A 26,451-nucleotide genomic window follows, 5' to 3' on the forward strand; every position below is an offset into this window, starting at 1 on the left:
TTTCAGAAAGCTGTCCTTTAGATTTATTTCATTTTCAACAACTCGCTTTTGTCCTTTATTTTGGTCATTTTACGTTGACCGGACAAAGGTCCCACCTTAGGCCCGGCCAGATTGCAGAAACCTTTTTTAAGACCTGCCTCTTATAATTCATCGCTTCTTAGCTTTTTACATCTTTTTATTAGAATAGGCGTTTTCGTGAAGTTTTTCTCTTGAATCTCCCATCGTAAAGCGAAGTTATAAATGTAAATGATAATTTTTTTTTATCCTTCTGGACCTCTTTCAGGCTCGTCCTTTATGTTTTCCAAGAAAATGGGGTCACGGTAACCATGATGCACATCAGCCAGACACCCCTGGCTGGCATTTCTGTGCCCCCAATGGTTCCCATTAAAAGGCGGAAACTGAATCCAGCCGCCTTTCTTGCTGCGGGGAGGGGGACATGTCCCCCCATCGCTCGGCCTCGTCCCACCCTCACTTACTGCTGGCCACTTCGAAGGATTTGAACTTGACCGGTTCGATGTAGTTCACCAACGTGGACATCTCTTCCGTGGCATTGACTTCGCTGCTGGCGGTGCCCTGAATGGGGGGGTGGGGGGTTGGCAGGGGGCATACACGGAAGACGTCAGGGTCAACAGGGCAAAATGGCAAATCACGGGAACAGAAAGAACGGTTTTTCCCATCTTGAGACTCCGGCTCCCAGAATCCCCTCGGGCTCGCTGCGGGTGGGGAATTCTGGGAAATGGAATCTTAACTTTTGGGGAATGCATCAGAACTCTTGCAATTATTCCTGGGGGGGAATATTTCCTGTGTTTCTGGTCCCCTTTTGTTCCACTTTCAAGGCCCTTTCAAGGTCACCGGTGCACCCCAAAACATTGGGGATAGCCCCCCCATTTGCGCATACCTCGTCCGTCGTGGGTTTTTTGGGGTCTTGCTGTTCTTCCTCCTCCTCGCTTTCAGCTTCCCGGTCTGGAGGTGGGGAGAAAGGAAGGGGGTTAGGGGCCCGTGGTCAAACGGTTGGCCGTTTTGTCTGTCTGATGAATAAAAAACGCAGTTTGGCAGCTGAACCCCAACACACTGGACATTTGAAGGGGTGAACTGTTAAAAATTACATAAAGGTTCTGTTTGGAGTATCATTTAGGACAGTATTTTTCAGACTTGGCCACTTGAAGATGGGTGGACTTCATCTCCCAGAATTCTCCAGCCAGCCATGCTGGCTGGGGAATTCTGGGAGTTGAAGTCCACCCATCTTCAAGTGGCCAAATTGATTTAGAATAAGCGTTGGGACCAAGTGTATTTTCCTCCCTTCCCCTGCGGCCTCTAGGTCAACCTCTGAGCAGATACTCCAGTTCCCAAAAAGTTAGATTTACTGTTAGCCCCAAGCAGGAAAATTCTGGCTGAACATTGGCTAACAAATCGAAGAAGCCAACCGCAATCAGGAGAGCGAAGGTGCCATGAATGGCACAGATGAAGCTCTTTATTGGGCCTGCTCAGTTGTGATGGGATTGGAGGTAGCAGAAAAAGGGGAGAAAAGATTTGGCCCGTACAAGTGATAATCCCGTTCTTCACCTTAGATTGGACGTGCGGCTGCTTTGGGGTATTTTTGCAAGGAAATCTTACCAATCGATTTGCGGGGTTCCCCTAGTTTTGCCATTCTGTCAGAGGCCTTCTCCTCCCCGTTGGTCAGGATCGAGGAAAGGATCTCCGGCTGCTCGGCAAAGGGAGACCCTGAAGGAGGGGAAGAGACAGTGAAGAAAAACCAGCCGGACCTTTTGTTTCCTTTGCCCTCCTCGGCTACTTTTCCTTGCGTGCTGTGGCTTCTCAGACAGTCAGCCCGGGGCAACATAATCAGCGTCTTGCTCCTGCTCAGCTATCATGGCAGGCTGGGTTGAGGTTGATTTAGTGCAATATATAAACCCAGACAACCTGGTTTGTAAACTAAGATACAGAGGCTTTCTTGAAAATTCAGAAAGGTGAAAGGCAAAGCCTTGCACCCAGGAAGTTGCAGGTGCAATCCTAAATACCTCCAGAGAGGAAAAACAACCGGTTACCTACTTGCTCAAGCTTTAAAACCTGCAATATTTGTATTAGATAAGCGTATAGAGAATTGTAATTGTTTATTGTTATCATGACATATAAACAGTGTTTTTTCCTCTTGGTTTTGTTTGTTTTTCGCTTTTTTGGCTTCTTTTTTTGCAATAAAAAATTTAGAATAAATAAATAAAAATCTGCAGGGGAGACCTTTCGGAAGGCACCCCTGCAGCCAAAGACCTGCCCCCCCACCTCTGCCCCATAGCAACCTATATTGCTCCAAGTAGGTAGCACACTCGACATTTTAAAAAATCTGTAAAGATGCCATCCTTTCAGCAGGCTTCTAACCGGCCGCCCATCTTTGCAATAGTTTGAATTTACTCCTTTGCTTTTAATATTTTTGGAATTCTGCATTTATACTGCTGCTTGGCCAGCTTGAGAGCATCCCGCCCGCCGAGGAGAAAAGCAGGCCGTCCATCAAAAAAGATTCTGAACAGGAAGCCTTAGCAAATCCCAGCTTTCAATATTCCTATTTTAATTTATTTTCTCGGCTTGGCCACCCTCCCTCTTTTGGGACGGCCGTCGAAAGATGACCAATAAAGGAAGGGGAGAAAATCTGCAGGGAAAGCAGGTCTGGGCGATGCAGAGCGAAGGTTTGAAAGAGCAAAAATGCAGAGCAAAAATGCAGGGTTTGTCGAAGGCGCTGTCTCTCTCCTTGGGCGAAAAGGGAGCCACACCAACCGAGAAAAGGAAACGCAGCCCTGTCTAGCATCCGCGTTTGCAACTCAGGATGAGTCATCGGGCGAGGAAGCGGTGAGTAACCCTTCGCCTTTTCAAACGCGGATGGCTGAGAAACGCTGCCTTTTTTGCACTGTCGCCGGCTAGGTGCAAAACGGGGTCCACGTCCTTCATGAAGGTTAGCCTTTTTTAAAACCAAAGCCCCCTGCTCAAAACCTAAAAAAAAGGGGGACTGGAAACTTTTTGCACGAAACAGAAAAAAGATGAACTTCCGATTTATGGTTTTGATGATTCAACAGGATAGATTATAGAAAGAAGAGAGTTATGTTGTAATCATAGTGTTTCTCAACTTCGGCTGCTTGAAGATGGGTGGACTTCAACTCCCAGAATTCCCCAGCCAGCCATGCTGGCTGGGGAATTCTGGGAATTGAAGTCCACCCATCTTAAAGTGGCCGAGGTTGAGAAACACCGCCATGGAGTAAGAGACAAATTTATAACTGCTGCAAAGGAGATCAGAACCTATTTTTTGGTATCTTTTTTCTATTTTTCTTCTTTTTCTTTCCTTTCCTGCACTTTCAGCTTTTCCTTTGATTTCTTTCCTTTCTCTTACTCTACATGAGTTGGCATTCGTTTTTATCTTCCCTTTTAAAACATATATATATTTAAAAAAGGGGAGGGGGAGAAATCCCAACTCTTGCCAGCGCGGCTCTGGTCCCCTTCCCAAACGCATCAGCGTTGGGTTTTGAACGGTGCCCGCACCGAGGCATGGCAAGATTGGGCTTCTTTGCCAGCCTGAGACCGAGAGGGTCTTTTTGCCAAAAGTGAAGCATTTCGTGCACATACCCAGGGCAGGAGAGCCGGGCTCGCCCACCCCGGATGAATCGCTGTAGGAGCTGGGCGTCTGCTCCAGAAGCCGTTTCCGCACGCTGCCTTCCGTCCCCTTGGGGTGGGTGCGATGTTTCTTGTTTTTCACCAGAATACGCCCCATTAATTCCTGAGGACTCGGTAAGGCTATGCCGGGCTGGAGCTGCGGGAAGAGGGGGAAAGACGGGTTGGAAAATGCGCTGGGTGAAAATACAAAGAAAACTTGATTTGCAGAAGAGGGAGAAGGCCAGGGTCTCCCCGCTTCAAATCCGACGCCTTTATTCATTGCAGAACGTGGCACCCCAGGACAACGGAGGGCACCACGTTGGGGAGCCTCAAGCCCATTTGGGGACGTGTATAAGTTCATCTTCTTTAGCATTTCAACACATCATGCCTCCTGCTGTTTCTCGGACGCACCGGATATTTGTCAAAGGGATCGATCAGCAGGGCGTCTCCGAAGATGTTCCGGCAGTATTCGGCCATCTTAGCCTGCTGCTTCGCTCTGGAAAGGGGAACATCACCAAAAATCGTGTTTTTTTGGCCGAGAGCATCCATGAAAAGGGGTGGCGTTTCCCACAGGGGCCTCTGGAGCTTACTCACGAATCAACGTGGTTCTCAAACGAAAGGATGACAGGGAAGGGCGACGTCTTGAATGCGCTTTCCGCAATGGCCTCGATGACTTCCTGCAAGAGAGCGAGACGCCGGCGAAGGGATCAGAAGTTTGGGAGCGAAGGAATCGAAAGCATTTGCCACTGAGGAATAAGAAACCGCTTTTCCAGAAGAGTTCGCGTGAGCAGGACAATATGCTTCCCGAGCAACTCCCTTGGAGTTTTGTTTTTTTTTAAGTTATTTTGCACACGGTATGGCTAAATGGAACCTCCGTGTTCAGAGGCACTCTACCTTCTTCCTTCCAATCGAGATTTGGAGGCAAGAAGATGACCAATGCCAGTTCCATCTTTAAAAAAAAAAAAAAAAAGGAATATTCCCAGCTTAATTCAGGAACGACTCTCACGAGCTCAGTGTCGTGATTGAGGACATTTGCTCTGCCCGGTTCTAACCGGAGAAAATAAAAACACCACCCCATGCCCCAAATAATATGCTAGCAAGAGAGGTCACCACCTCCACGGCAAAGGGGGCTGGGTGCTAGGATTTTGGAGGTCCTGGGGTACAATACCTCTGCATCCCCCCTCAACCCTAGAAAAATTCCCTTTGCTACAGCCGAAATCCTTGCCTATGAAATCCTTGCAAATGAAAAGTTCCTGAGAGCGCAAGGACAAGTCAAGTCTGGAAAGTGAAGTCAACTTCTGAATATCTACACCAGTGTTTCTCAACCTTGGCCACTTGAAGATGGGTGGACTTCAACTCCCAGAATTCCTCAGCCAGCCATGCTGGCTGGGGAATTCTGGGAGTTGAAGTCCACACAACTTCAAGTGGCCAAGGTTGAGAAACACTGGCCCATATCATATCGGTTTCATTACGTTTATCGGACAACTCTGGGGAATTCTGGGAGTTGAAGTCCACTCCTCTTAAAGTCGCCAAGGTTGAGAAACACTGCCTTAGAGGTTCCTGCCTTGAGGGGGGTTGGACTAGATGACCTCTCAGACCCCATTTGACTGCATGATTCCATGTTTCTAATCTTAAGAAGAAAGACTGGATTGCAAAGGGGGTGGGTGAGGGTTCTCTTGCCCTCCAGGAAGGGAAACTACCCAGGGGAGTCAAAAGAGTACCTTGAAGGGGATTTCCGTCGTCATGGTGAAGCCGTGGGTGATGAAAGGCTCTTCCTCTTGGGGACGTCCCTTCCAGCAATCAAGTTCAATACAGCGGCACCCGCTTAAGAGGACCTGCCGGTACATTTCCACGGAAGAATTGCCCGTCAGCTGCCCAGCTAGAGGGAAAAGGGGGGAAACGGTAACGGTCTGTGGGAATGACCTTGGGAGACAGGAGGAAGAGCCGCAGACTAGGTTAGATAAGCGGCAGCTGAGCCCGCAGAAGGAATGGGGGCGTGGTAAATGTCTGAGGAAATGACCTTGGGAGACAGGAGGAAGAGCTGCAGACTAGGTTAGATAAGCGGCAGCTGAGCCCGCAGAAGGAATGGGGGCATGGTAAACGTCTGTGGGAATGACCTTGGGAGACAGGAGGAAGAGCTGCAGACTAGGTTAGATAAGCGGCAGCTGAGCCTGCAGAAGGAATGGGGGCGTGGTAATCGTCTCAGCCTAGACAAGTCAGAAAAGAGGTAGGAATGGGGCAAGTGGTAAATGTCTCAGACTAGAAAATGGTCAGAGAAGAGGCAGCTGAGCCTACAGAAGAAACGGGGGCGTGGTAAATGTCTCACGAGGGACCCTCCCCAGTTTCTCGGGCTGCAAAAGCGACGGGAGAGAGACGTCCTTTCAGACCTGCACGATTCTCTTAATGGAACCTTACGATAAAGCAGAATTCATTCATCTGGGCAAGCTTCCTGTTGGGACCACCTCCCCAGGCTGACAGAAACAGAACGAAAGTCAGAAAGATCAGACGCTGGAGCCAACAATCCAGAGGATCCCACATTTACATTTACATTTATTTAAAGATCCCCCGTTTAAATCAGAGGCGCACAATTTCAAGCCCCCGAGGACCTTGGCCAGCCTCCAACATTATTCCCCAACTGGAATCTCTAACGTGATCCAAGGGGAACTGTCGTAAATCTATGCCTAAAGGTCCATGAGCTGAACTCGAGGTCAATGCGCACCAAATCAAGTTTTGTTTTGTTTTTTTTGCAAAGCTTTCTTTTTGCAAAACGAACAAAACCCACCCTGCAGCTGTCCTGCCTTAGAAAAAGAGAAAAAATCGAAGAGGCCGCCTGCTGTGTGAGCTTTTCGCTTTCCAAAGTGAGCACAGAAATGCTTTTGTTACACCCTAATTCTCCTTTGGGGACGATAGGAAATTGCAAGCTATTAGCCACGAGAAAAGTATCTGCGTTCTCTGGCGCCAACTAACTGGGACGTCATCTCCAGAGGATGCAACACGGAAGGCCTGGCCAATCCCGTCTTCAATTATTCTGCAATTTGGTTCCTTTTATTCTCACATTAGCATTGTTTCGATGCGTACTTTGCTCGTGGCTGGATTCACACCCGTGCCTGAAGCCAGGACTTGGGCAACCATCATCCCCTACGCCATGAACTGCAAGGGTTGGGTTCACATGATCTAAGCCAAGATCAAGCCAACCATATCATGGCTTGCAGGGATGTGCAACCATCCCCAGTCACTTCTGGTGCCCCTGGCCACCTGCAGGCCCCCCCACCTGTTGCAGAACTCCAACTCCCAGCATCCCTCACATTCGGCCAAGTTTGCAAAGGCTGCTGGGAACGGCAGTTCACGTTACAAAAATTTGGATTCAAATACATACATTGAGATAGAGGATTTTAAAGATTAATATTTAATTGAAGCCAGAACTTTTCCTTTTAGGGTTGATGGATAAACAATTCGAAAAGAGCCATGGAAGATTATTTCAATATATGATCACGGCGGCGAGATTACTACATGCTCCAAGGTGGAAAGATTTAGGGTTACCCACCGTGGAGGAATGGCTGGTGAAATTGACAGAATGTGTTGAGATGCACAAATTGACTTCTCTGATTAGAGAAAGTTCATTACTGACATTTATCAATGACTGGAAACCCATTATGGGCTTTTTGCGTGGGGAAGAAAATGATTTTGTGATTTAGGGTTTTGATGATTAGAAAGAAGAGGTTATAGAAAGAACGGAATTAGGATGAAATTGGAGAGAATGGTTTGATTAGAATTGTATGTATAACTGCCAAGAGGGATATTGAAAGCCCCTTCCTTCCTTCCTTCCTTCCTTCCTTCCTTCCTTCCTTCCTTCCTTCCTTCCTTCCTTCCTTCCTTCCTTCCCTCTACTTGTCCTTCCTTCCTTCCTTTTCTCCTTCCTTCCTTCCTTTTCTCCTTCCTTCCTTCCTTTTCTCCTTCCTTCCTTCCTTCCTTCCTTCCTTCCTTCCTTCCTTCCTTCCTTCCTTCCTTCCTTCCTTCCTTCCTTCCTTCCCTCCTCCCTCCCTTCCTTCCTTCTTCCCCCATGCTTTCTGCTTTTTTCTTCTTTTTTCTACCTTCTTTTCTCTCTTTTTCTTTTCTTTTCTTTTTCACATTTACTTTGTTATATATTTTTTCTTTTCTTTTTTTTCTTTCTTGGAATGTATTTCTTATTATCCATGTAAAATCTTTTAATAACATTATTTTTTGAAAAAGGGAAGTGCAGTTCACATAACTTAGAGCAGAGGTTCCACTTCTCTGCTGAAAGGCACATTTGAGAAAGCAAATTGTTCCAAGAGATAAAGGGCAGGGTGGGGTCTCTCTGGTGCCCGGTGCTGTTTGCTGGAATGTCAATAAAAGGTTCAGCATTGAGCCATAAAAAATATGAGTCATTCAATTCCTCTCTCAGGCACAACTCAGTTAAATGCCCCTGCCTTAAAATGATTCTGCAAATCAGCTCGAATTAAAAGAATTCACTAGCAATATCGATTAATCAAGAGACGCTCCAACTTCGTGACACCACAACTCTCTAAAACAGCGTATCTCAACCTTGGCAACTTTAAGATGTGTGGACTTCAACTCCCAGAATTCCATGCTGGCTGGGGAATTCTGGGAGTTGAAGTCCACACATCTTAAAGTTGCCAAGGTTGAGAAACACTGCCTTACAACAGCGAAGTGGCATTTCTGTGATCCTTGCAGCATCTCTTTCCTGACCTGGCCTACCTCGAAGGGCTGACCCTGGAAAACTGGCTCTGCCCCACCTATTTTCAACAAACCCCACGAACCTCAGTGTAGCTCTCAAGCCAGGAAAATGGCATTCTCCTGGCTTAACCTGGGTTTAATAATAAACCACAACTGGCTACAGACCAGGAGCCAGAAGAGCGTCCATGTATGAACAGGGGCAGCGGAGGTCCGCAGCCCACACTAAACCAAGATCAAACAAGCCACGTTGCGGCTGAGAGTGGGAATTTACAAAATATATACAGAGGGAGCCTCTGCTAGGAGACAGAGGCCCACCCAGCTGCCCGCCACGGGTCTGTACGCACCTGTGAGGTAGGTATTATGTGAAGAATTAATAAAGTAGCTGCTGAGCGGGTGGGTCATGTCGTCACACAGGTCAAGCTTTTCGGGGGGCACGATGGTGTTCTCTTCACCCCCCAAGTAACGCCCAAACCCTTCCAGGGACATCTGATCTGGGGAAAGAAAACAGAGATTGGGTCAAGGTGCATCTCATCAGACAGGACCAGACCCCCTTTGCCAAGTTCCCAAAAAACTCCAGAATCTGGAATAAAAGATATTTCTTGAAAACAACAAGGAAACAATATTATTACATTACATTATATATTCTATTCTATTCTATTCTATTCTATTTATTTTATATATTACATTACATTATATATTCTATTCTATTCTATTTATTTTATATATTACATTACATTATATATTCTATTCTATTTATTTTATTTTATACATTATATTATATTATATATTCTATTCCATTTATTTTATTTTATATATTATATTATGTTACATTATATATTCTATTCTATTCTATTAATTTTATATATTCTATTACATTATATTACTCCTGTCTTCTATATTATATGCCTCCTGTCTTCAGCCCCAGATTCTTCATTTTCTTGGACTCCCCTTTCCCTTTTTTAGAAATGTTTTTAAATGGATGTTTTATGTCTTTATGTTTTTAATGGTTTGTGTGAGTCGCCCAGAGTTCCCCCATTGGGGGGAGATGGGCGGGGGAGAAATTTAATAAATCAATCAATAAAGTACAACATTTGTATTCCATTCCATTCCATTCCATTCCATTCCATTCCATTCCATTCCATTGTATTATGAACAGAAGAGAATACGTGTAGCTCAGGGCTGAACCGTGGAGTCCTCGGGGTTCTCCAAGCTTGGTTGCTTTCTTACAAACGTTTCGTGACCCGGCTAGGTCACATCTCTTCTGTCGGTACCACATATGGACCTCACACGCTTCAGAAAGCACGCAGAGGGGAGAAATCTGCATGCAGGCAAACTTCCAGCAAGGAACAACTGTGTTTTCTACAAAAAAGCCCACAACGGCACACCCTGCCCACCGGCGTCCGATACCAACTGCACAGCGGGATGGAAAACCGCGCAAGAAAGCGGCCGTACAACGACACGGCTGACCATCACGGATGCACACCTGAGACTTAGCCAATACCAGCATACCGCAGACTACCTCAAGGAGCACCTGGAATAAACCATGATCCCAGAGCACACAAATGTGCTGACAACTTCCATCAAGACCACACCCCTAAGACAAGCTGAGAAAAGAAAACAAAACTTCAAACTAAACTGCTTAAACTAATATTATGTTATGTTATAGCATATCATATCATGTCATATCATATCATATCTATATACCGCCCAGAGTCATTCGTATAGCGAGATGGGCGGCCTATATAAATTTGAAAAGGAAATAAATAAAATAAAAGCTGTAATGACAAACCGAACTTCAGCAACTGCTTCCGTTCAAGAACCAGCCCTATATTACTCCTATTATTATTATTATTATTTCCTGCTTCTATTCTGTTCAGCTCGAGCCAGCGTACAGCTGGAGACCGGCCTCCTATTTTCTCCACAACGACAATCCTGTGAGGTGGGTTGGCCTGGGTTGGACATGGTCTGTGGGAATGACCTTGGGAGACAGGAGGAAGAGACAACCGGCGTATAACAGGTGGCTCAGCCCAGAGAAGGAAAAGGGACATGGGAAGCATCTCGGAAGGGACCCTCCCTAGTTTTCCAGAGAGTAAAAGGAAAGGAGGGGAGACATACTTTCAGTCTTGCAAGAGTCTCTTCACACTACCTGACAATAAAAATAGAGCTAGTACTCCTGGGGGTGCTTCTGGCCTGGACTCCCTCACAGGGCTAACAGATTGAGAGAGAAACAGCTGGTTTCTGTGCCTAAGGTAGGACTAGAACTCACCATCTCCTGCTTTCCAATCCAGCACCTTAACTGCTACACAGATAGGTTCAAATCTTGGGGGATTTTGCTTTTCTTCTTTCTTTTCAGCGGCCGGGCCTGTTTCCATCCACCCTTCCGTCCCGCCAATGTCAGATTTGCTAGCATCTTGCTTTTTACAGACTCCGGACTCTCCCTAGAGCAGCGTTTCTCAACCTTGGCAACTTTAAGCTGGGTGGACTTCAACTCCCAGAATTCCCCAGCCAGGCTGGCTGGGGAACTCTGGGAGTCGAAGTCCACCCAGCTTAAAATTGCCAAGGTTGAGAAACGCTGCCCTAGATTCTCTGTGGTCAGGAGACCCACGGGGTGACACGCGCCCTGTCTTCTGCCCCACTCATGCTCTGCTTCCTAGCTCCCATCTTGGAGAAGGAACATCTTACCCCGTTGCTGGAACTGCTGGTTGGGTTCATACTTGGCGATCAGTTGGCGCACTTGTGCCCGCGTCAGAGGGGGGTACAGGACCTCGTTCAGCCGGGGATCTCGCTGCTTCTGGTTGATGAATTCCATCAACTGGTCTAGGCTGAGATACGGCTTTCCCTTGGCTCCGCTGAGCGGGTAAAGAAGGAGAGGAAAGAAAGTTCATTGGGCCCTCCCTGAATTTACAGCATGTGGCATTCAAAGGGCGGGGAGATTTGGGCCATAAAACCTGCAGACTAACTAAGTAAGAAACACTTCTCTGTTTCATGTCATCATCTCACCAGGAAAATACAGTTCAGTCCTTTTTAGAAGGACTAGAAACTTGTTTGGGGAATTTAAACAGAACCTTAGATCCTGAATTTTAGTCATACTGCAAGAATCACACATAAGCTGGGAAAATCCTTGTTTAACAACCACAATTGGGACTGGCAACTTGGTCATTAAGCAAAGCAGTCGCTAAGTGAAACATCACTTAGATTTTACAATCTTATTTCAGCTTTCTTTGGCTTTACAGACCTGCGAAGGTTGTAAATGCGAGGACTGGTTGCAAAGTTACTTTTTCACCACTGTCATAACTGCGAATGGTCGCTAAATGAGGTAGTTGCTAAAGGAGGACTATCTCTCTTTTTTTCATCAGCCTCTTTTTTAACAGTCTTTTTTTAAGAAACAGAGTGCATAGAACCTAAAATCCTTCTTTTTATTGCAAAATATTTAAAATATGTGGAAAATCCTGGCATCAGATCTGAGCAACACAGTCTTGCAAGCCATTCGAAAGACTGAGTGGGGGCAGCTGGGTTTGAAAAGGTGACTGGCAAAATCTAATGGTTTTAGATAAAATCTCATTTTCTCCATACTAATCTCTTAACAAGTATGCTAATGTTGGGTGTGTACGTGTGTATAAAGTAACCATGATCAAAAAGAGGAAATCTAAAAATAGGCTCTAATCCATCACAATGATCTTCAGAAGATACACCACGTCTAATTCTCTGTTTCATATCGGCTTCACATCCACAAAGATGCTCTCTTTCACTCACATCTCCAGCAAGATTTTGTCAATGTCGGGTCGAAGGCAAAGCTTGTTCAGGAAGCGCTCGAAGATCTCCAGAGTGAATTCCTCCGGTTTGATCGACTCGCTCTGAGAAGGAAACAAACGAGTGCAAATGGGCTGGGATTCTGGAGAAATTTCAATTATTTCTTGAAATTCAGAGGGGCTCGAGGGGGAGACATAAAGGGAGGCTGCCCAGGTTTGGAGAACCAAATTGGCTTGAATAAGGGAGATTTAGGAATCTGTCCAGAGGAGCAATGGGTGAAGGAAACTGGTAAAGCCTGGTCGTTGGAAATGATGCTTGGACATCCGCCATGGCTCTCAGGATCTACTGTCAACATGGATCAACGGCCACAGGGCTGGGAGATGCATTAAGCTCAAGCCCAACACTTAGGAGTCCGCCCCATGGACAAACAAAATAATGAGGTCACACCAGCTTCTCCGGGTCATGTTGGGAAGACTCTGGTCTGAGGCCATGGATGGGTGCTGCCGCTGTGGCCCAACCTTAAGATATGTGGACTTCAACTCCCAGGATTCCTGGGAGTTGAATTCTGGGAGTTGAAGTCCACACACCTTAAAGTTGCTGAGGTTGAGAAACACTGCTCTAGATGATGTGGGACTCCTCCTCCCAGCATCCTTCACGACTGGGCCTGCTGGGAGTTGTAGGCCAGCATCATCGGCAGGGTCATTTCTGGAGACTGAAATGCTCTCTTGAGGGAGCAAGAATCCAACTGAGCATAGGAGAGATTCTTCTCGTGCTATGGGAAAGTCTTGCTTGGCTAGGATTCCTTCTTCTTCTTATTCCCCACAACCACCTTCTGAAGTAGGCTGGGCTGAGGGAGAACGACCAGCCCTAAGTCCCCCAGGGAGCCCCCATGGCTGTGAGGGAATGGAATTATGAAGGCCAAGCTCAGGGAGGTAAACATTTTCTTAGCTCACCAGAACCTCATGGGAGGAACAAGAGGATGAGACCGGCACCTCCCTGAGGAAGATTGATGTCAGGCCTAGCCCAAGGAACTCCAAGAGACAATGCCAATTCAGTCCAGCTATGTTTATTAGCTACAACCTCTAGCACGAATCTTTCCAGACTAAAACCCCAGTTCCCAAAGTCCTCCAGCCACAACAGTGTGAATTCCTCAGGGAGGTGCCAGTCTCATCCTCTTGTTCCTCCCACACAGTTCTGGTGATCTAAGAAAATGTTTATCTCCCTGAGCTTGGCCTTCATAAGTCCATTCCATCACAATGGCGGAGGGTGGACCAGAACCCGGGTCTCCCTGCTGGTGCTCCAACACCTTCACCACTATACCGTGCTGGCTCTGTGGGAAGACTTCCCTTCTTAACCAAGTAAGGTAGATCTTTCTCTGGATCTGGGTCAGACTGAAGGGTCTGGGGTGATGCTGAGGAAGAGATCTGGATGACTGGGGAGAATCAAAGGAAGAAGCCACCAACCCAGAGGAACATACCCTGTTGAAATTCAGGCTGCATGACTCCAGGGCCGTCTCCACTCGCTTCTTATCAGCTGAGAACATTTTGAGGATACTGCAAGAAGGAAGTGAGAAGGGCTTGGTCATCTGAAACCCAGCTTGGCTTTCCCTCAACCAAACATCTCCAGACCTTCTGATTGCCCCTCACATCATCCCCAGCTCATGTTCCGGGGAGCTGGGGCGATGGGAGCTGTAGTTGGACCCACCTGGATGAGAGAGTGGCGTAGCTGGACCCAGGTCTCCCCAAGCCAAAGCAGAATTTGCCATTGGCAAAAGTCGCAAGAAGCAGGCATGCAAGATAAAAAGATGGCTAGCTCTGGAGGACCAGAGAATGAACTTTCAAGTGGGAGGATGAAGAAAAGCAGGAGGTGCCACCAAGGGAGGGCAATCAATGGGACTTGGAACATCTCAAGAACAGACTTGTCTGCCTGCAAGGCAGGACCAGAAGCCCTGGGCAGGTCTTCTGGGAAGGCTAAAAATGTTCAAAATAATAAAACAATCCTACAAGGGAAGGCCGCTTGGAGCCAAACCCGGCTCGGCTTATCTGTCCCCAACAGAGCAAGGAAGAGGGTTACGTAGAAGGAGCTGCGATGGGTAGATTGTTCCTGCAGCCGGGCAACAATACCCTCGCCGGGCAAACTTCACCGCTCTTGTTCCCTCCCAGCCCAGGCTGAACTTCGCAGACCGTAAGCAGGTTCCAAAGCCAACAACGGTGCCAAGCGGCGGTTTGGCTCCTGGCCCAGCTTTCGGGAAGAAACCAGAGAGGTGGCCTTTACCCAGAGCCAGCCAACACCCGAACGATCCAGAGCAGGCCCAACCTCACCCAATCTCCACAAAGCAGAAGCCAAATTCTCTATAATTTAAATATCCAGCCTTAATGGTATACTATAGAGCAGGGTTTCCCAACCCTGGCCATTTCCAAGTGTGCGGACTTCAAATCCCAGAATTCCATAGCCAGCATGGTGTTGGTGGGAATTCTGGGACGTGAAGTACACACATCTGGGAGTTGCCGAGGTCGGAAACGCTGCTGTGTATGCTCTCCTGCTGCTATTTCAGACAAGAGCCCGTCTAAGCTTCCCGCTTTTCACCATTTTGACTACGATGGGCATTTTTTAAATAAAGAACAAAAACACTCTGGGAAATATTTCCTTAGGAGGTGGTGATAAATGGGGCCATGGACCTCAATTTAAGGCGCCCTGCAGAGGAAAGGGCTCTGTTCTAGGAAAAGGGTATCTGGGCGTTTACTGTGTGGTATTTTTAAATTTTGATTTTAAAGGTAAATTACATTTTGATTCTGTTTCCAAGCATTTTTATCAGCCACTCTGAGTATTTACAAAAACAGGATTTTTTTTTTAAGTGGGTGGGGGGTCACAGAAGTGGGCACGAGCAAGATTTCTGGAAGGGGGGAATCCCATGGTTTGGCCTTGCCTTGCCTTGCCCTTTTTCTTCTCTTCCTTCTTTCCTTCCTTCATTCCTTCCTCTCTCCCTTCTCCTCCCTTCTCTTCCCATCCCATCTTACCCCATCCCATCGTATTATGTCTGATTCCTTCCTTCCTTCCTTCCTTCCTTCCTTCCTTCCTTCCTTCCTTCCTTCCTTCCTTCCTTCCTTCCTTCCTTCCCTTCCTTCCCTTCCTTCCCTTCCTTCCTTCCCTTCCTTCCTTCCTTCCTTCCTTCCTTCCTTCCTTCCTTCTTCCTTCCTTCCTTCCTTCCTTCCTTCCTTCCTTCCTTCCTTCCTTCCTTCCTTCCTTCCTTCCTTCCTTCCTTCCTTCCTCTCTTTCTTTCCCTCCCTTCTCCTCATCCCATCATATTATGTCTGATCTCTCCCCTTCCCCTCCCCTCCCCTCCGCTCCCCTCCCCCTCCCCTCCCAGCGTGCAGAAAAGCCTCTGGCAAGGGGAAATCATCTTACTTCTTGACAGGGATCCTCCCATCTTGATTAACCTGGATTTTCAGCCGGGTGTAGCTGTAACGACATAACTGGAGAGTTAGTTAACTGGGCAGGAAGGAGAGGTGGAGCTGCTTATCGTGGTCATGGAGATAAGCTGATTCAGCCTTCGCAAAGAAATGTCTTCCACCCAGACTGGATTTTGATTCAGCGCTTCTCTTGCAAAAGGCCAGCTCGGTTGGTCAAGACTGCAAATGGCAGTCAGGTCACAAAGGCTGTTTGTGGACGAGGGAGCCTCATCCTTTCCCTGATCACGGCTGGAAAATCACTTACGCTTTTTGCAGGAATGTATTCCGGGAAGCATTTTGAGCCAGGATGTTGGTGGCAAGTTTGAACAGTTCCTCCGTCCAGATCTGGAAGGAGAAGAAGGAAGGAAAGTCATCTCCAGGGACCTGTTTTTGCCCGTCTGTGCCCCAAACACACTCTTGGACTCTCATCACAACCGATTCCTTTGGCTACAACTCGACGATGCCACCCAGCGCAACCGCGCACCTCCTGGAAACAAGGAAAAGCCGAAACAAAGTTGGCGTCTTCCCAGATTTCAGCCAATTTTTAAACACGAAGTCTAATTTGATTTGGAGGGCGCGCAGATGCCATCCGAGGGTGCCACGGACACGAAAGCACCAATTTTCACCCAGCGGCAGATCTGCAAAGCAAGAACCGCTTTAAAAAAGGGGACAGCAAAGAAATAACCAACAGGGTGAACCCGGCTGGGCTTTTTTGCTCATCTGAAAGACAGATTCTGGCTGTTTGTCCTTCGGTAACCCCGTGGGGTGAAAAGCAACCACCGTTTATTGCAATGTTCAATTAAACTGCGGTTTAAAACGCTCGCCTTTTATTGCTGCCGTTTTTGCATTTAAGTGCTGGAGTTTAAGCACGGTGATAGTTTTTAGTTTAAGGTAGGAAAAAAAAAGTTCTCTTGCAAGCCTTATTGGGGGAGAAACAGCATTAGAGAAACCACAGCCATAACAATAATGATTTGTGCAAATGACAGCCCAACCATTAGCGGATCGCAACTCTGCATAAGAGCCCAAGAAGTTCTCGGTAATTTATTTAGCTTAATTAGTAATCCAAAACCGAAAGGAACAAGGACATTCTTTTATTCCATAACAGGAAGTCTTGAAGGAATGCAGTTCTATCTGAATAATCCTAGGCTGTTGACACAAGCAGTAAAATCAAGGTGGAAAACATATTCTGGGTTGTTTCCCTGCAGGGCTCATCAGCATCCCGAGGAAATAAATCCCCTGCATGTAAAAAAGCTAGCACCTCAGGGAGAAAGTTCTGCCTTGAGGAGCTAGCTATCAGTCATGGCATTTTTCACCTGTCTGACCAGCAGGCAGGGAGCTGTTCTATTGGATATATACTGTACGTTAATTTGGTATTTTAGGGCTGAGCCATGGCATTCAACACAGGTTTCACACTCCAGGAACTGGCCATCTTACCTTTGCTGTATTATCTTGGACAACAGCCATGAAGTTGAGAAAACTCACGTTGACCAGGTCAGGTCCATGAACCACTGTCAAAAGTTTCTCCTCGGGCCTTTGCTCTGGGCCTCCAAAGCCCAGGATTTCCCGAATCTTGGGGTCCTTCAAAAGACAGGAGAAAGAAGCGTTGGGGAGGCCACCTTAACTGGGTGCAGGCTATGAAGAAGCAGTTTTTGTTAAGAGTCCAGTGTTTCTCAAAGTCGGCAACTTGAAGACAGGTGGACTTCAACTCCCAGAATTCCCCAGCCAGCATTCTGGGAGTTGAAGTCCACATGTCTTCAAGTTGCCAACTCTGAGAAACACTGCTCTTAAACTAACAATGGCCACCGGAACCCCTTAATGTTTGGTATGATGATGTAAAAGGCCTTAAGCCTTGATTTGTGCCAGTCAGCCAGGGTTCAACCAACCACGGTTTAAAAGCATAGCGAAACCAACCACGGCTTTGTGCAAAAAGTGAACCCAGCCTGTACCTTGGAAAACCGCTCCGAACCGGAGGCCGCGCAGAAAATGCTGCAGTTCTGTGCACCCGCACAGTGCACATTTTTACGAAACAGAGGGAAACCAGCACCGGATTTTCGGGCTACCGCGCCACCCTGAAGTCAAACAGGATTGGGGAGCGTGGCGGCCCTTTAAAGATGCCCATGAACCCCGATATACCTTGGGCAGCTTGGCGTAGCGTCCGCTCCGAGTGTCTCGGATGCAGCTGATATCCAAAATGTCCACTTCCTATGAGGTGGGGGGGGGGCGAGAAAAGAGAAAGAAAAAAAATGGAAAGCAATCTTCAATTAACGTGCATTATTAGCGGACACGGCCCATTTCCCCCACATTCTCCTGCACCAACAAGAACCACAAAACGTGTTAATTAGGCTAGATAACAAGGTCTCCCTCTTCCCTGCCCCCATGACAAGGAGCATATTAATTTTAGATTTTTTTTTTTCATTGCCAGTCACCACCTTTCTCGTAAAATCCCCAAAGCTGACTTTTGCATAATTAAAGGGGGGGGGGAGGAAAAATCCAAGCGATACCAGCAACAACAAACATTAGTCTCCATTATATTCTGTGGGAGGCCATCCATTAGCCCAGTTTTAGCTCTTCACGCTCCCTTCCCTGGGCACCCCAGCAGGAAGGCAATACACACTTTCACTCCATCTTATTTGCTTATATTTCCATTAATTCTCCCTATTAGAGGCTGTAATTTATTGCAAAGTATCACGTTCTCTGCTTAAGACTCCAATACTGGGAAGGGGACGGGCAGGGGAAGAGCTGCGCTGCGTGTTTTTATTTTTTTACTTTTTGCTTGCTTTCTTGTAAAATGCCACAAGCCTCTTTTTTTTGGCCATTAGAAGAGTTAATATTCTGCAATTCCCCTTAAAAACACGCCGCAATTTTAAAAGGCGTCGGATAATAATAGACGGGCGAGTTTGAGAGCCCCAAATGGAACAGTAGACCGGTCGTAATCCCTCCTTTCATTCTTTTTTCTCCCTTTTTTGGGGTGGTTGGTTATTTTTTTTTGTTTTTTAGACGTTTTTCTGTTGTTGTTTTCTGGTTTTGCGGACGGGGGGGTAAAACGTATTACAATCAATCCACGGTTTAAAAAAAAAGTCGAAAGAAAAAGACGAGGGAGCGGTTATACGAGAGTTTGAAATCATTATATCAAAATCCCGTATTAGACATAAGCAACTTCTAGGCCTTTCTCTTCAGTTTTTGGCAAATGCTTCTTATAAGCTGCTGGAAAGGAAGAGGGAAGAGAGGAAATGGCCTTTCTTTCAAGGCACTTTGTCCATCAAAGCGTTATATTTCCTATTTGCAATTTAAATGCCTTAAAGATGAACTGGGCTTCAAGTTCCAGGATTCCTAGACATCTCACACATGTGGAAGATGCCAGATGTTGCCATCCTTCTGCACCTTTAAACCAGCATTTGTAGCTGACTAGCTAACGGCGTTTTAGAAATGGTTTCCCATAACACACCCTGGAATACAACATGGCTTGTCTGATTTGGGGTTCTACGGGCAGCCTAAGCCCCTGTGGTCTTATAAACCACGATTTGTGGCCCAGGGAGTCTGTCAACCTTGCCAGCAAACCCTGATTTAAGGAGTCTTCCCTGGCCTCTGTACTCTCCAGATACCTGGATCCAAACTTCTCAACAACCCCCTAAAGTTGGACTTTGCACATCTGGGGGCCGTTAAGCCGAAGAAGGCTGTAACGTGTGAATTAAAGTTTATTAAACGATTCATTCCCCCCCCTTGAAAAAAGCATGAATAAATGAAATAAAAATCCCAGATTAAATTGATCCAACCCATATTTGACCCTGGATCAGACTTAAAAACGTTTTTCAAAAACATGTCCTTATATTGTAGAGCTACGAGGGGTCAGTCTAGATGGTGTTTTAGCCCTGCTCAGCTGTAGCTCCCTTCTGAAATCCGGCCACATCTGCAAACAGCCTCCGCTCTTTGGCCGGGCCGAGCGCACACTTAAAAAGACGGACGAGAGGCCGCCTCGGTGCTGGATGCCAGATGCAAAAGAACTCTGAACCACAGAGAAATTGTGCAGGGAAATCATGCGGTGGCGAGGAAAAAAAGGAATAGAAAAACTGTTGAAAAATGAACAGGCTTTCCTCCCGGGGAGAGGAAATGCCTGTTTGAGAGAAAAGCCCTATCTGAAGACAAAGAATGGGCCAGCTGAGGGTTGGAGGTGTTTTTATTCTGGAGGAATATTTTTTTTTCTGCATTTCCAGAGCTGACATTCCTTTGCAAGGTGGGGCATTTTTTCCCCCCTTCTTCTTTTCTTGCATGGACAATAGCAAGGGAACGCAACTTGAACCTCCTTTTTGTTTCCTTTTTCAAGAAGAGATGCTCCCCCCTCGCAGGGCTCAGAAGCAGAGACAAGACAGCTGGGCGAAAATGCCACCTGGGCGAAAATGCCACCCTCGTCAAGGGAAAGCCGTGCCAACAGACGCACCCCAACCCTTCTCAGCCACCGCTCTCCAGACTTTTCCCTGGAGATTTTGGCACTGATCTTCCTACCCCACGAGCCCCAGCCGGACTTCTCCCAAGGGCCTAAAAACTTCCTTACAATTCTCACGCTCCCCTTTGAAGCTCTGCCCCAACCCTTCGCCCCCCTTCCCCGCCCGGGCGAATCTGGGAAACGGCTCAATGCTGCCCGGAGTGGGTTGTACAAACTTGCCCTGGGAGTTGAGGAGCACGTTGTGCCCAGCGATCCCCCTCTGCGTGCAGACAGGAGGCATCAAAGCCAACCAGCCACATGAGTCACCCTGAATTTCCATGGAACTGGAACCCAGCTATCTTTAGACCACCTTCAGTGCTGATTCCAAGCGTGGGACAAGCCATGTCCAGCCTTGGAAGGCAGATGGCGGAGAGGTCTGCAGCAGAGCGAGAAGGGGGCACCTCGGAGGAAAGCATTGGAAGAGGAGGAGGAGGAGGAGAGGAAAAAGCCACTGTTTAAATCAGTTTTGTTTGACTTTTGAAATGTGAAAACTCCCAGCCAACCTCCCTCCTTCCCCCCCCCCAAGCAACACCTCGGTTCTTTCGCCAGATTTCTTGCCAAACCAGCTGAGCGACTTCTCAGCTCTGTAAGAAGGTGAACACCCCTACCCAGAGTCTGCTATGCAACACGCCTTCCCTTGGGGTGGAAAGGAGGGGGGGAACGGCATGCCGTTGCAACGGGCCGCTTCGCCCCCTCCACGGCCCGCCCTGACCCCCCGGCCGAGGCGAGGGGGTGGCAGCGGGCACGGGCCGGCCCCCCTGCCACCTCGCCGCTGGCTTCTGAGATAAACACCATGCACTGGGGCATTTCCGAACTTGCGCATCCGGCGCCAGCGATAAGGAGGCCGAGCGCCTTTTGAAAATGCGCAGCGGTGCACAGGGGGAAGGAGAGGAGGGGGAGAAAGCGCGAGGGAGGGAGGATGAGGAAGGCGAAATGCAAGTACCAGACTTGGGCCGGTCCAGTAGAGGAAAAATCCCTGTGGATCCACGCGCAGGGTCACCAGCGCTCGGCTCGTGGGCTCCTAGAAAGGGAGGTGGGAGAAAGACAAGAATCAGCACATCTTATTTTCCTTTTCTTCTCAATTAGGGGTTATAGCGAGTATCTGGCAACCAACGGATAGATGGATAGATGGATACTATTTTTACATGATTTTCTTCAGTGCAGAAGCGTGCCATAGAAGCTACAAACAGGTTAATGGGTTAATGCCAAAGATGCACCAACTCTCTGCTTTAGGAATTGTTTTTCTGCAACGCTACCGAGGGGTAAAGTTTTAGCAGAGCAGAAGCCACCGGGAGAAGTCTCTAGCCCCGTTCGTTTACAAGACCCACACATTTAGAAGCCTGTTTGTCTTCCCCGGGGCTGCAAAATTCACGGAGGATGAGCTGCGAATCCCATGCTGGGTCAGTGGAGCCTCCATATACAGGAGCAGCATGCCTCCAATCACCCAGGGAAGGGCGGTAAGGAAAAGCTAGCGCCTTCGTGCCCGACGGCGAGCCGGAAATACGCTGTTGGGAAGATGCAGGTTGAAACGAGGTGCGGAGAAAGCAGCCGTTAAAATGCTGCGTAAAACTCCAAACTCAATTTCAGATCCAAACTCAGAGACCTGGGAACAAACTAGATAGTCACACCGTGAAAACCAGGAGGGTCAATTTGTGAATTCAGCTTTCCAGTTCTGATAACAACCAGATCTTTGATCTGTTATTCGAGCTAATCGTAATCAATATATTCGGTTGCCATTGTTATCGTTGTTAACAACTGGGCTCTGAAATAAGGTCTTAAAAAAAATCGAAGAGTTATCACCTTGGTTAGGGCTCCTTGGCTCGTCAACAGACCCCTAATGCCCAGAAATTCAACAGATGGGTAGTTTCAAGAGATGGGCAGTGACCAATTTGATAAATAAAATAAAATAAAATAAAATAAAATAAAATAAAATAAAATAAAATAAAATAAAATAAAATAAAATAAGCAAATCGTCTCTGGTGGATTGGAAAAAAAAAGATTAAACTGCTAACTTTATTCTCTTTACTCTCTTTGCTGGGAGAAAGGGCACCGGGAATGCAGATTCCAACTCAAGGGCCAGGGTGGGATCGACCAGAGTTAGAAAGGATCCCCAAGGTCATCTAGTCCAACCCACAATGTAGGGGGGAGCAAACCACGGCTGTTGCAGGCCTGATTGACAGGCCACTCAGCCTCTCCTTCAAAACCTGTTACGAGTGAGAGCCCACCTCCTCCCAAGAGCTAGAACTACAAGTCCCAGAATTCCCCAGGGGAGAGGACTTGCTTGTGAAACTCACACAAGTCTAGGGTGGCAATTAAGCACAGGGCCAGGGGAAGCAAAAAGGTTAACCAAGGTGGGTGATCACACCCCGTGCAGCCAGCTCTTCGTGCAAGAACATCTGGTCACGCCCAACATCTGTTTTGTGTTGTGGACTATCAACAGGAAGTTATCACTAGCTGGTCCTCCTCCTATTTCTCCTCCTCCTACCTCCTCCTATTTCTTTCTCTCAGGCCCTTTTTAAAACTATTCCTCCACCCATCTCTCTATGAGGATTGATGCTCCTCCATTAAGATAAGCACCCTGCATTTGAGGAAATCAACGACAGGCCACCAAAGCTGGTTTGTAAGAGATCTGTCGGTTTATCCACACTGCAACGTTTGGGGCGCTTTTTACTTTCACCCCATCTTTTTCCAACAATATTTCTTCCCCTTCCCCTCTTTCAAAACTCTCCAAGTCATTAAAAAAAAAGGCAATAATGACATTCGCCATGCTCCCGCACGGTGCCAATGAGCAATCGCAAAGCTTGGGAAAAGTCAGACCGAGGCGGCTGTCGTTTTTTTCCCTTCTTCCCTAAGAATGGGGCTCGGAGAGAAAATGAAGGGAAAGGAGACCTTCCAGTGGACGTCCCAAGCTCTCTTGCTCCCAGACCTTTTAGAAACAGCACCAGACGATGACTGAAAAAGTTGGGGATGGAGAGGAAAGTAGGTCGAGTTAAGGAGAGAGCTCTGCTGGAAAAGGGCCACGGCGTTAAGATGTGCATCGTTTCGCAGCAACCTATGATGGTTAGCAGTGACCAAACCACTTTTTTTTCCTGTCTAACATCCTTATATCTTGTGGCCATGAATTCCACAGGTGAACTGCCTTCTCGTCATCTAAAGCAGTGTTTCTCAACCTTGGCAGGTGGAAGATGTATGGACTTCGACTCCCAGAATTCCCCAGCCAGCATGCTGGCTGGGGAATTCTGGGAGTTGAAGTCCACCCATCTTAAAGTGGCCAAGGTTGAGAAATACTTATCTAAACCAATGCAGAAGAATCCAGAGATCTGTTTGGCTCCTGCCCTGAAGATATTCCAAAAGTCCTTGAAAATCTGGCTGTTCTCCCAGGCCTTGGAGTAGGGTAGTGGCTGAGCCCGTTGGGATTTTTTTTTGCATTATTATGTATGTTCCTTTTTTTCTGGACAATCACGAACTTTTCCTCTCTGTTATCATCTTTACTTTTTAAAGGGTAAGCTGCCCAGAGTTGTTTGGAGTCAGGCGGCCTCTAAATTTAATAAAAGAAACAAGCAAATAAAACGTAGAAGTCCTTTGTGCGATAATGCTTGCCCCCACCCTAGAAAATCTCTAAAAGAGTCACGAAGCTAGGCTGCTTCTTACAAAAGCTGATTTACAATTTCTATTTTCCTTAATTGTTCCAATTTCAATATTCCTTTCTAGCTTTGGCAATGTTTTCGGTCAATTCACCTGGGACGTGCCGGAAACTAGGAAGCGTGCAATTTCTCCAATCCGCTTTGCTTGCTTTTAAACATCAAAAGTTCTTATACTTTTTCCCTCCTAAGTGCTAAAGCAATAATGACTCAAAAGTGGAAAATGGTTGGATAATTCATTGCTGGGCCATTGGCATGCTAAAGTCCGGTCAGTCGTCCTTGAAAAAGTCACTGATAAAACTGGAATACTAAATTCACAGAGGGACGCATCACATTGTTATCAGATCTGTAAAGATGCTGTATATTATGCTCATCGTAATAAAAATAATAGCTGTAATTTGGAGGAATCTTCGTGATTCTAGGGAAACCATGGCTGAATTTTGAAATACACCGCTTTCGGATAAAAATCAGGACACATCTGAGAGCACCTTTAGCGACTAACACATTTTACTCAAAGGCATCAGCTTTTTCATAGAATAAAATGTGTTAGCTGGAAAAGGGGCTTAGCAGACTCCTGATTTTGCCACCTAGACTACCAAGCCTGTCCTCCTACACTGTTTTTCGACCTTGTCTTATATTCTTGATCCCTTCTTACCTTACAGAAGGTTAAAAGTGAAAAGAAAACACGGCTTTATTGTGTTAAAAAACCCATTTTGCTCAATGGAGTAATTTCAACTACAATTGACCAGCTTCACTTAGATTAGCAATATAACCTTTGAGGCCTGGAAGAGACCAGCCAGCATGGTGGATGGTTTGCTTTTGGGCCCTAGGTTCAAATCCTCCCAGGGTTCAGCTCTAAAGCTTTCAGGCCCTGGGTTCAAATTCTCCAGGATCCAGCTCTGAAGCTTTCAGGCCCTGGGTTCAAATTCTCCCAGGGTCCAGCTCTGAAGCTTTCAGGCCCCAGGTTCAAATTTTCCCAGGGTTCAGCTCTGAAGCTTTCAGGCCCGGGTTCAAATTCTCCCAGGGTCTAGGTCTGAAGCTCTGAAGCTTTCAGACCCTGGGTTCAAATTTTCCCAGGATCCAGCTCTGAAGCTTTCAGGCCCCAGGTTCAAATTCTCCCAGGGTCCAGCTCTGAAGCTCTGAAGCTTTCAGGCCCCAGGTTCAAATTTTCCCAGGATCCAGCTCCGAAGCTTTCAGGCCCTGGGTTCAAATTCTCCCAGGGTCCAGCTCTGAAGCTTTCAGGCCCCGGGTTCAAATCCTCCCAGGGTCCAGCTCCGAAGCTTTCAGGCCCCGGGTTCAAATTCTCCCAGGGTTCAGCTCTGAAGCTCAGAGGAAGGCTTCAGTCACTTAGATTATCTACCTCGCAGGATCGGTGCTAGAGCAGAACAGAAAAAAATCATCCCTATTTGGGGTTTGGGGGATGAAAAGTGAGAAAAAATCGCTGTTCTCCGAGAGACATCACTGTTCAAAGTGATGAAAACAAGACGACGCTCTCGTCTGGCTAAAACCTCTGTCGGCTTGCAAAGATTCAATTTCAAACAAAACGCAACCCATAAATCGTCTTCTCCCCACCCCCTAGAAGCGACTTTGGAGATTTTGGACTTTGGAGAGAATCTTCCCCAACGCTGTACTTTCTACCCTCTTTCAAACGATGTGCCGGCTGCGTCCACACCGTTTTCACATCCTTACACTCACACGCCCTCCATCCAGGGCTAAGGAGCGTCTAAGGGCCCAAAGTTGCAAGGAGAATTTCTCCCAAGGCAACCGTTTTAATGCAAACCACCTGTAGCCCCGTTGGTTAGCAGCATGCACGATCCAGGAGGACGGGAAAAAGTTGCTTTTTGGAGAGGAAAACATAAAAAGGGGAGGGGGGGGCTGCTGATTAAAGACAGGAAAAGTGATTTGAACGTGGCTGTTTACCAAAAGCCCTTTCCAGCGCTTTTCGCTCGCCGGCTCCCATCGGACACACCCGGGGCACGGCCTTCTCTCATTCCTTGCCCTCTGCACCGCTATCTCTGTGGGAACATTGGACTGCAAGAACGGTCCCTCCTCTGCCGCTCGCAATAAAATAATAACTAAAGGACAAAGTGATGCCAGAGTCTAACCCGGGCTGAAGGGAAGGCCAGGCAGAGGGCAGATCTCTCTTTTTGGGGACTCACCTCTCCAAAGACAGGTGCGGATGTCAGGGGGAAGACCGAAAGCCCCCCAGCACCATCCCCAAAATGAATGGAAGGGGTTGGAAAAACAAGAGGGACCTCAAAGGCAAAGGGGGGGAGAGGGCTGCCCCCCCAAAGGGTTCCCCTTCTGCTGTAAAGACTCCAAGCCCCATTGCCAGGTTCTCAGGACCCCCCAAAACACCGGTCTATGGAGGAAGCACCCGGAACGGCTGAAATTCAGAGTCCATTTCAAGCACCCGGAACGGCTGAAATTCAGAATCCAGTCTGGCTCTGGGCTTCTCCCCAAAACTGGAAGCAGGACGGGGACCTGCAGGGCAAGCCGAGAAGAATCAGACGGGCCCGGGCGGTCTCAGCCCCTGCCTTCCCGCTGCTTAAAGGCTTAAACCAGGAGCAAGCAAGTTTCCCAGCGTAGGACTAATCCATCTGGGGAGAGGAACGACACTGATTGCACGAGGTTCTGGCCCTGGAGATCTGTCATATCCTGGATCCTTCTTGGATTCCCCGGGAGATTCCACCCTGCAGCTGTTTGAGAAGGATTTTGGAGCCAAGATCCGAGGGGAGAGTTGGCAGAGTGTCGGGGAACATGTTTCTCTAGACTTCGGCAA

General features: G+C 47.4%; 1 protein-coding gene across 3 annotated transcripts in view; it reads right to left on the minus strand.

The window, feature by feature from the left end:
- PLCB3 (phospholipase C beta 3) overlaps nucleotides 1-26,451 on the minus strand; it is a 42,530-nt gene that overhangs the window by 13,439 nt on the left and 2,640 nt on the right. For 2 of the 3 annotated variants that reach the window (XM_088137352.1, XM_088137351.1), the window contains exons 2-17: nucleotides 20,972-21,049; nucleotides 17,682-17,750; nucleotides 16,983-17,126; nucleotides 15,814-15,893; nucleotides 15,505-15,558; nucleotides 13,577-13,652; nucleotides 12,103-12,203; nucleotides 11,032-11,198; nucleotides 8,694-8,840; nucleotides 5,355-5,512; nucleotides 4,228-4,310; nucleotides 4,045-4,129; nucleotides 3,607-3,790; nucleotides 1,615-1,722; nucleotides 899-963; nucleotides 477-573 (exon numbers count right to left, since the gene is read on the minus strand). In XM_088137352.1, the coding sequence (XP_087993478.1) occupies nucleotides 477-573; nucleotides 899-963; nucleotides 1,615-1,722; nucleotides 3,607-3,790; nucleotides 4,045-4,129; nucleotides 4,228-4,310; nucleotides 5,355-5,512; nucleotides 8,694-8,840; nucleotides 11,032-11,198; nucleotides 12,103-12,203; nucleotides 13,577-13,652; nucleotides 15,505-15,558; nucleotides 15,814-15,893; nucleotides 16,983-17,126; nucleotides 17,682-17,750; nucleotides 20,972-21,049 (1,696 nt within the window). Of the gene's footprint in view, nucleotides 1-476; nucleotides 574-898; nucleotides 964-1,614; nucleotides 1,723-3,606; nucleotides 3,791-4,044; nucleotides 4,130-4,227; nucleotides 4,311-5,354; nucleotides 5,513-8,693; nucleotides 8,841-11,031; nucleotides 11,199-12,102; nucleotides 12,204-13,576; nucleotides 13,653-15,504; nucleotides 15,559-15,813; nucleotides 15,894-16,982; nucleotides 17,127-17,681; nucleotides 17,751-20,208; nucleotides 20,457-20,971; nucleotides 21,050-26,451 lie in introns of those variants that run through there. The other variant, XM_088137353.1, reaches the window with a different exon arrangement.

This window comes from Python bivittatus, unplaced genomic scaffold (assembly GCF_059951505.1).
Source record: "Python bivittatus isolate LINGU-HERP-01145 unplaced genomic scaffold, Pbiv_v1 ctg000180_np1212, whole genome shotgun sequence".
NCBI lineage: Eukaryota > Metazoa > Chordata > Lepidosauria > Squamata > Pythonidae > Python > Python bivittatus.